General features: G+C 41.9%; 1 protein-coding gene across 5 annotated transcripts in view; it reads left to right on the top strand.

The window, feature by feature from the left end:
- Window positions 1–10,676, top strand: part of LOC124137548 (synaptopodin-2-like) — a 64,824-nt gene extending 54,148 nt beyond the window's left edge. For all 5 annotated transcript variants that reach the window (XM_046503906.2, XM_046503898.2, XM_046503913.2 and 2 more), the window contains 2 exons: window positions 4,948–5,808; window positions 8,619–10,676. In XM_046503906.2, coding sequence (XP_046359862.2) covers window positions 4,948–5,808; window positions 8,619–8,875 — 1,118 coding nt within the window. In that variant the 3' untranslated portion in view covers window positions 8,876–10,676. The remainder of the gene's footprint in view (window positions 1–4,947; window positions 5,809–8,618) is intronic.

Below are 10,676 nucleotides of genomic sequence, written 5' to 3' on the forward strand. Positions count from 1 at the left end.
AGATCAGTGTCTCTTCGTTCTATGGTTGTATATTCGCAGTTAGATCAGTTTCTCTTCGTTCTATGGTTGTATATATGCAGTTAGATCAATTTCTCGTCGTTCCATGGTTGTATATACGCAGTTAGATCAGTGTCTCTTCGTTCTATGGCTATATATACGCAGTTAGGTCAGTGTCTCTTCGTTCCATGGTTGTATATATGCAGTTAGATCAGTTTCTCTTCGTTCTATGGTTATATATACGCAGTTAGATCAGTTTTTCTCCGTTCCATGGTTGTATATATACAATTAGATCAGTGTCTCTTCGTTCTATGGCTGTATATATGCAGTTAGATCAGTGTCTCTTCGGTCTATTGTTGTATATATGCAGTTAGATCAGTTTCTCTTCGTTCTATGGCTGTATATACGCAGTTAGATCAGTGTCTCTTCGTTCTATGGTTGTATATACGCAGTTAGATCAGTTTCTCTTTGTTCTATGGTTATATATACGCAGTTAGATCAGTTTTTCTCCGTTCCATGGTTGTATATACGCAGTTAGATCAGTGTCTCTTCGGTCTTTTGGTGTATATATGCAGTTAGATCAGTGTCTCTTCGTTCTATGGCTGTATATATGCAGTTAGATCAGTGTTTCTTCGGTCTATTGTTGTATATATGCAGTTAGATCAGTGTCTCTTCGTACTATGGCTGTATATACGCAGTTAGGTCAGTGTCTCTTCGGTCTATTGTTGTATATACGCAGTTAGATCAGTGTCTCTTCGGACTATTGTTGTATTTATGCAGTTAGATCAGTGTCTCTTCGTTGTATGGCTGTATATACGCAGTTAGATCAGTGTCTCTTCGTTCTATGGTTGTATATATGCAGTTAGATATGTGTCTCTTCGTTCTATGGTTGTATATACGCAGTTAGATATGTGTCTCTCCGTTCTATGGTTGTACATATGCAGTTAGATCAGTGTCTCTTCGTTCTATGGTTGTATATACGCAGTTAGATCAGTGTTTCTTCGTTCTATGGTTGTATATATGCAGTTAGACCAGTGTCTCTTCGTTCTATTGTTGTATATACGCAGTTAGATCAGTGTCTCTTCGTTCTAATGTATACGCAGTTAGATCAGTTTCACAACTGCACGTATGTTGGATTATATTACGCCATGGTATAATATGTCACTCAACAATTGCCTAATAGTAACTTGATAGTAGGCAATGATTGATTGAACGTGGGCCGTCACACGATGGACGTTTACAATACCACGTCCAAAATGGGTTGTCAATATACAGTCCCTTTTAAAGTCTCTATTATTCTATATATTTTATCAGGCGGTTTAAAGTCAACAATGAAATACCTTTGATCCAAGTTTCTTGGTGCTGTTATGATGCACTTGATGCAAACAAATACGAACTCTTTATACTTCAAAGAATACACAAATTGCATACAGTCATGGCTGATCCTTTATTGTCAACACTAATTATATGTTCAGATACAATCGAGTCGCGCAGTCAGGGGCATGAACAACGGACACATTAAGTAGTTTGGTAACAAGCAGATATTATCACCCATACCTTTGGGACAAGCACTTCACAAAATTCAATTAAGTAATCACCGAATCGCCGTTTACACCGTTAAGTATCAGGCGTTAAAAGTGTGCGATTGCACCCTGGACCAATTGGCGGTCTGTGACAATGGGGCAGGGGCACTGCCTCCGGGTACAGAGAACCCTTCGTGGTGGACACGGGGAGAGACTCGTGACGGTCACTGGTCATGTACGTCGTCCGGAAATGATTTAAAGAGTCTCTGTGGTTGGAATATTAACCTGGTAATGTGACATGTTCATGTGACATTGTCTGGTTCAAGTGACACTGACCGGACAAGGTGACTTGACTTGACTGAACCAGTTGGGATTCTCTACTTCAATGTACTAGAAATCATAGATAGACACTTTCATCCAATGTAAGTATTTGTTACCAACCGTTAGTGTTGTTTAACTGTTGTTTAACTGTTTTGTCTATCTGTTAGAAAGCACAAGGAAAGTGCATCAGACCCAGGGTGTCGACATGATGATATTGGTAGGAACAGGTAAAGACCGTGGGCTGACTTCGAGGTCACTTCAGGTCTGCATTCTGGTTCGACTGTAAGATATAATTCTTTAGTTTGTTTTGTTGTTTGGTGTTTAACGCCGCACTCAGCAATATTCCAGCTACATGTATATGACGGTGGTCTGTAAATAATCGAGATTGACATCGCAATCCACGCAATTGGGATACGATGGCATCCATCGACCAAGTGAGCGAGCCTGACCATATAATTCTTTAAAGATACACGGATCAAATACTGTAGCGATCTAGTTACAATCACTTGGCGTTGGTATACTCCAGTGTTTATACTAAACTGCTTAAGCAGGTTTAACGTCGTGTTCAAGTTTATTGCACGTATAAAGCAACTCTCTCTCTCTCTCTCTCTCTCTCTCTCTCTCTCTCTCTCTCTCTCTCTCTCTCTCTCTCTCTCTCTCTCTCTCTCTCTCTCTCTCTCTCTCTCTCTCTCTCTCTCTCTCTCTCTCTCTCTCTCTCTCTCTCTCTCTCTCTCTCTAAAACCTCACACGCCAGCCTCAGAGCCGCCGTCTCTCTAACCACATGTTCTGATCATCTGACTATCAACACAGTTGTGTCATATAACATGTAATCGAAGATGTCGCTCGTCGACACAGCAATCTGTTTCTGGTTTAATTGTGTTATATCTGGACAAGCATAACTATAATGGCGCATATTGTAATCAATAATGCTCTTCACAAGAACCAGTCAGTACCCGCATGTGATGCCGATTACCGCTGATGAGATCGGTTGCAATGTATGACGCTATAGCTTCCTAATGAAACACACACGTGCTACATGTAGCTGCCCATATAATGACAGAGATAATGCATCACCCTGTTGGACACCATAGTCTACATCGATGTCTTGATATATAATACCAGATGAAAACAATACTAGCCTTGCTCCTTGTCTGTATTGTCGGAAACATTCATGGTAATTCTATCTGTGTAATTGGCAAGTCTAGATAGGCCGATGTTACAAGTGTCTGGTGGAGATTCTCTAAAACTATTCATTATAATTACTTCCTTTAAGTAGTTTGCATTTTATCTAAGGGGTGGGGTGGGGTGAAATGGGATTTATCGTCGAGTCCAAGATTATTGCACTTATATAGAGACGTGAATGCACGTGTGTGTCTGCTTGTACTAGTCTGGACTAAAGCCCATTTTATAGTGCTACCACACTGAGATACCATGTCGCAGTTTTAACATGAATACCCCACTCAGACACAATATACTGACAATATACTGGTATGACGCGGCCGGGGATCGAACCCCGGACCTTCCGCTCTCCGGGCGGACGCTCTACCACTAGACCATGGAGGCGGCCGCATATTTTGTTTTAATAATCGTTTTTAATCAAACACGTATCGATCTATCGCTTGCATCTTTTGAGACCTGTAATCACTTGCAATAATACAGAAGCTCATAAGGACGTAACGCTTATCAGAGTCAGTATTGTGTGATTAATTTTGCTGTGACATTGTTTGAAATACACATCGCTTTGTACGTGTTACCTTTGTTTGATGTTGTTTAACGCCGCACTCCAACTATGGATGAACATAACGAACGTGGATCCACGCAGTTGGGATACGATGACATGTTATCAACCAAGTCACCAAGCTTGGCAAGATAATATTTATACGCCTCTCACCAAAACTCCCCTTGAAGATCCCTTGAAGATCCGACTTAAAATTGGTCTTCAGCAACCCTAAGAAGAATAATTATGCCATGACTGTTGAAAAAGCCACAAAATGTTGATGGTTGTCAGCAAAGTGTTTTCTTTTTTAAAAAAATACAGTAAACCACGGTTATAACGAACACGCTTATAACGAACTGACGGATATAACGAACTTACTTTTTTGGTCCCGACTATTTGCTGTAGTTATGCTGTATATATGCTTATAACGAACTACGGTTATAACGAACTAAAATTAGTAGTCCCTTTGAGTTCGTTATAACCGTAGTTCGTTATAAGCATATATACAGCATAACTAAAGCAAATAGTCGGGACCAAAAAGGTAAGTTCGTTATATTCGTCAGTTCGTTATAAGCGTGTTCGTTATAACCGTACTTTACTGTATTCAGGTTTTGCAGATGCAGCTGAAAAAATATCTAACCTCGATACAAAATCTAGAACATAAAATTGATAGTCGGCCTTACTAAACGGCTGGTTCAACTCATTTTGTTTTCGTGCCAACTTAAATAAGTTTTCTTTGCCTTCATATGTTGTTGTTGTGCTTTAAATTAGGACAAAAGAATTCCACGAACATCTCCTAGACATTCGATCTCGTGATAACATAGCAATGTGTGCCAAACAGTGTTTAGAGGAAGTCGTTAACTACCGTGCGAGTCTGTTGGCAAATAGTCCCATGTTTCTCCCAGATAGACACCGTGCTGCTATGCTGGACAGAAAAACAAAGTGGCCTTGACTATCCTGGGCCGCTGAGGTTAGTACCAGATCGTGTATCAGTACCTATACCTTACACGGCTCTTGCTGTCATGGAGACAGCGTTTTTGACAGTACCAACGACTGATGACCTCGTTCTGACATCCTTGCCACCACCACCTCCTCCCCGCACATGCGCATCTGTAACTCGGGCTGGCATAATTCATCAGGTGTGGAATGCATGCTGGCAAGGTTTCAATGTCGTCGCCAACTAGAAAGTGTCGCTGGTTTTTCCCATCCATATGTTCGCCCCAGTGGAGAACCATGCACGTGTAACGCGAGGAACGTGCGCTCAGCTCCAACCACTTTTCTAGTAGGGGTAGTAGGTGGTGTGCATGTGGTATTTACGTCTTTTATAATCTTACGGGCGGTGATTTAATCATCTGAAAAGCTCTTATGCAATATTTTCTTCTGTTACAGAGAAGCTCTTTGGGGATTCGGCCTTCTACGATGATCCCGAGAAGAATTTCCCGACCATTCAGGATCAGATGAAATTGTGCAAGATTATTGCACATTCCCTTACGTCTGCTGCCAATAAGAAAGCCCGCGGTGCCAAGATGTTTGCCAAACGTCAAAAGAGGTCAATGAAGTGGATTCATGACGGTAAACTTGTCACTCTCAATCCTCTCGACGACATCCCCGGATACAACCCCAACTACTACGACGAGGAAGAGGATCAAAGGCTGCACTTCAAGATCCCTAGCCTCAAGAACCGGGTGTCGAGTCCTGAGACCGAGACGAAAATGAGTTTAACCCAAGAGGAGTTTGAGAGACTGAGACTGGACTCGCAGAGATGCGAACATCAAGGCGTATCTCCAAATCAATGCTTTGACATCGCTCAGAGTCTCAAGAACAGTAAGGGAAAAGCTGGAAAGCTGTTTGAAAAGAGGAGACAACGAGCGGAGAAATATGTTGTCGACGAAACAAATGCACAAAAGTCCCCTGTGAAACCAGCTAAGCTGGGAGGGTTGACAAAACCTCTGAAGGGACCACTCTCCCCATGGGATGCCGCCCTCGTAAACCCCTGCGGAAGTGTTGAAAAGGCTTTTGAAGACCTCACAGAGTTTGAACGCAAACAGAAATTAAATCAAATGCTGAAGCTTAAGCAGTCTGCACCCCCTGCCCCTTCCCCCGCGCCACGCCCTGCCACACCCCCACTGGTCCTACCCTCTAACCTCAAACATGCCAGTCTCCGAGCCGACCCGTCACAACTCCTTCAGGGGAAGAACTTCAACAGAAAAGCGAGAGGATGGACTGGATTCAACGAACCATCTGTCAGTTGTAAGTACAGATTTTATCCTTATTTTTCCTAATTGGGGATACAGATTTTTGGAAAATGGATGGGTGCACTTTGCAATTTGGAATTTGCGCTCAATAAGCGTGTAATGTTTTGAAAATAATTCCCAAAATGATTTAGTCATTGGTGTTATACGTAAGTTCTTTAGTATGCCCGATCATCTATAGAAATTCAGAATGCATATTAGATATTTAGTATGCTAAAAAATATTTGGTGGGGCGGGCGCGATCAAGATCCAAGTGTTTTATATGTACTCCTCTTGACGCTTCTGATTTCTAGATGTTTTCTTTTGATCACTGAATCTAGACATGCACGCACAATGAAGTCTTGAAATATATTAACATTAAAATTAACTAAAATAGCAACTCGGAAAAAAAAATGTTTCTATTGCCGTGACATATTTGGCTTATGTCCCGGCTATTGGTCATCAAGCACACACACACACACGCACACACACACACACACACACACACCTGTTTGTTCAGAGGAGATTTTGTTCAGAGTAGCATTATGTTAGGATGCTAAGGCGCCACAATTCACTGTGCAGAATTGCTTCCCTTGGGCACGACAGAAACCTATGATCGTGGGTTCGAATCCCGGTTCGCCCCGATTATGTTTCCAGATTTGTCAGCACCATACCCGTGATCATGGGTTTCGCCAAAGTGGTAAGCGTCTAAAAAATCAATTGGTCGTTCCTGCCACTTCATACCGACACGCCGTGATATAACTGGAATATTGTTCAAAGCGGCGTTAAACCCCTCACTCAATGTTATAATGCATGCGGTATGCATATCCAAGTTTTCGTATACTTATACCTGATAAGTTGGTATCTGTGTAGAAGATAAGATTATGTAAAAGCGTATATGCATGTCAGACTCACATTACCACGCGACTCCAAACTAGCCCGAGGGTCGGATTGACGAGGTTTCCGACAAACGTCAAAATGTAATGCTTCATTTTGTCAAACAGACAGAGATCGCTGTTGCCTTGTTGTAGCATTCTCGGGGTTGAGACATACTGTGAAGATAGGGGGTTGGGGAGAGGGGCGCTACAGATTTTAGACCGAAACAACTGCAGATACCAAGCTTGACCCCAAACATACCAGCACTGTCAAACATGTACAGAACTCTGTAGACAAGCGCTGTCAAACATCTACACATTCTGTATATCAGCACTGCCAAACATCTACATTCTGTAGACCATCACTGTCAAACATCTACACACTCTATAGCCCAGCACTGTCAAACATCTACACGCTCTGTAGACCAGCACTTTCAAACATCTACACGCTCTGTAGACCATCACTATCAAACATCTACACGCTCTGTAGACCAGCACTGTCAAACATCTACACGCTCTGTAGACCATCTATGTCAAACATATACACGCTCTGTAGACCAGCACTGTCAAACATCTACACACTCTGTATACCAGCACTGTCAAACATCTACACACTCTGTAGACCATCACTGTCAAACATCTACACTTTCTGTAGACCATCACTGTCAAACACGTACACACTCTGTAGACCAGCACTGTCATTATCTACACACTCTGTAGACCAGCACTGTCAAACACGTACACACTCTGTAGACCATCACTGTCAAACATCTACACTCTGTAGACCATCACAGTCAAACATCTACAGACTCTATAAACCAACGCTGTCAAACATCTACAGACTCTATAGACCAACGCTGTCAAACACGTACACTCTGTAGACCAGCACTGTCAAACATCTACACTCTGTAGACCAGCACTGTCAACCATCTACACACTCTGTAGACCATCACTGTCAAACACGAAACATGAATAATTAATAACGCCATTACGTGATTGATTGATGTGGAATTAACGTCTACACGTCTTGTGAGTACATCTCTACCATGAAGCACTGGGATGTTTTCGCATAGCACACACGTCTGTATCATGAAACCAAGGTGTACATACCCATACCATTCTGAAAGAAATGGATGTGTGTTTGTGTTTGCATTATTACACGCAACCATTTCGTCTTATATAGTGAGGGAGTTAAAAACACTTAACGCTGCATCAGCACTTTTATCGCTTTTATATTGTTTGATTCCTCTTTGGTATATTTTTTATTCATAAGAAATAAATACTGTTGGAACGATATTTGAAATGCTCATATATGTTTTCGTTATAAAATTCAAAATTCAATTCAGTATGTTTTTGACAGATACCGATATAAGAACATCGTATTTATTATTTACAAAAAACGCGAGAGCATCGCGACGGACAGGTTATTTCCAAACATCGTGATACACGCGGAAATATTGTTGAGTTCTGCTCACAGCGTTAGAAATTGGCACTAGTCCTGTAGTCCTTGCAAAACTTTCCAATAGTTAAGGTATCATAAGGACAAGTAGAAATTTGCTCTCTTTAAGGGTTTTGCTATATGTTATCATTATAAGGACAAAAATGGGCTATAACCGTTTGTTTCTGTCACGGCCTCAAAAGAAGTATAGGAATCCTGATTTTGTATATGACATGACAGATTAACCACAGTGTTATGAAAGAATCGTGTGATCCTTAACTGCTTTTGACTAGTTTACAAGGAGGTATATACTTCAAGCTAATGACCTATTTATCTCGAACTTATCCCTGTGTCGTACCTCTTGTGGTCTTATAGTCCCTTTTAGTCACATTGGCTGCGAGACAAACGTAGTTCAATGCATACCAACCACTAAGTTTGTTACTGTTTGATTCAACCAATAGTTGTTTGATTACCTGAACCAATTGTAGATACCGATATTATTTTATTTAATTCCAGACACCCCACCGATCTCTGGATCGTCATCCCCCGTGCCATCACACCCAACGCCTCAGCAGCAACAAATGGCTAGGCCCCCCTTCCGGGACTACAACAACTCACCCAAAGCATGGCGCACGTCGGGGGAGTTCGAGCCCCAGTATCCGGGCCACTCCTCGCCCTACGCTAGTGACTCATCTAACATTATGTCCCCATCGGGCTACCGTAACCCAGGTTTTGGTCAGCCAGCCTCTGACCTGCCTGGAACGGACTTGTGATATGTTCATGTGTGAATGTTTGGAGGTTCCACGTTTGGTAGTACTTGGCCGGGATTATTGAGAAATGTCTCCTTCACGATTTCGTTGGAACCGTCGTGGTTCAGTCAACTCTACTCTCAAGTGCAATGTGACCTCATACAGTGGGTGGCTCGGAATGACGACCTCCCTGTATGAAAACCCCTTGTATTACACCCAGACCATCATTGCTCCCAATTTGTGTGGAATACTGTAGCAACTAGTCTCACCATTTACGTTTAAGTTTTACAGAGTGAGAGAGAAGTGCGTAACTTGTTTGATGTGCAAAGGATTATATGATACCATATACACGTGTGTTCTTCGCAAGTCATCTTTCCTATAATCAAAATACGACCTTCACCTATTCCCGACCTTCAACTTGGGACAGAGTATTGAGTGCGTTTTATCTTTATTGGTTGCCATAGTAACCACAGCTATGGCGCTGAGCCGAGTAGCAAAAACCATCAGTGCGATGGTGGTAGGCTGGAATGATGTCCTCTCGCCACAAGGATCGTATTACCATGCGAGTGCCAGAACTCTCCAAGACGAGAAAATCGGGATTTGCTTTTCACTGCCACAGAGTTGTTTTCTAGATATTCCTTGATTTGTGGAGAAGTCTTGTTCTGAGGTAGTGAGTCAGTGATTTAGTTGACCCAAGGAGAGTCGCTGTGGAACGAACTCACCTCTTGTAAAGTGTGGGCGAGACGGATTGATGCCGGGACTATATATGGCCGTAACCTTCCGCCAACAGTCGCGTAGGGATATGTTACGCGGCGCTGATACAGTACGGAACAAAAATAACATCCTCAGCAATCGTTGTTTGATAGCCAGGGTTTCTGTTGATTCGAAGCAGTAGGAAAACAAATTCCTGTGAAAAGAATGAGATGAATTTATATTTCCGACAGGATCCAAGATAGAAAGACGTTTGGCATTAGGCAGAATTGCAGGGGAACACGTTGTGTCTTCCAAACTTTCCGTCTGTGTAGAGCAGGGTCGGGCCATGGGGCGGTATGAAAAGTCCTAAAGGTCACGGGTTAACTACACGTCCCTCGTCACGACGTGTTTCAGATATTAAGGTATATCTGCTTAATCGTAACTTTCAAAGCATGTTTGTTGCATAATTTATCACTTTTATATACGTTTGCGTTTTGATCAGAACTACGCTTAGAATTAATTCTCTAACTGAGCTTATTTTGTTCGCTTGTAACGGAGAAAACGTCAGGCTTTTATAATGATTTTCAACCAAGGTGTGATCGTAGTTTGGCCGTTGAGCAATTACTGTACAAGTGCGACAAACAATTAAGGTACGTCCTCTACCGGGAACAACAAACAAGGGAGACCACTCTTGTGCTAAGAAAGACTTTTCGTTCTTTCGCTCGTTCATGAAAGAGGACAGGTTTTAAAAGCGTGTGGTACGTACTTCCAATTAACACCGAGTCTTCAGCAGGGATGCTGAAGAGGGTTTGTGCATACATTACCTTGTGGAGTGTTTTAGAAGAATATTTTTACCTTTGTATATATCCTTATTTGTGCACAAACCCATAGAAACCTGCGTAGTGACAAGCCTACAGCTATTTTTTATTTCTTCTTTACAGAGACAAGGTTGTGTTTGAGAGTTATCTTCCCCATCCCCAGGGGTCGCTCGCCACCCTGCGTGATATCAAAGTTAATGTAAATATGTTAGAAATGGCAATATGAGTATTATCCTGTTGAACTACTCCTTTAAAGATTTCGTTTTGAAATCCCAAAGTTTTACAAAATGTAAATAAACGAAACAAAAATGAAA

The sequence above is a fragment of the Haliotis rufescens genome, unplaced genomic scaffold (genome assembly GCF_023055435.1).
Source record: "Haliotis rufescens isolate VD_foot unplaced genomic scaffold, xgHalRufe1.0.p SCAF_20, whole genome shotgun sequence".
NCBI classification, from domain to species: Eukaryota; Metazoa; Mollusca; class Gastropoda; order Lepetellida; family Haliotidae; genus Haliotis; species Haliotis rufescens.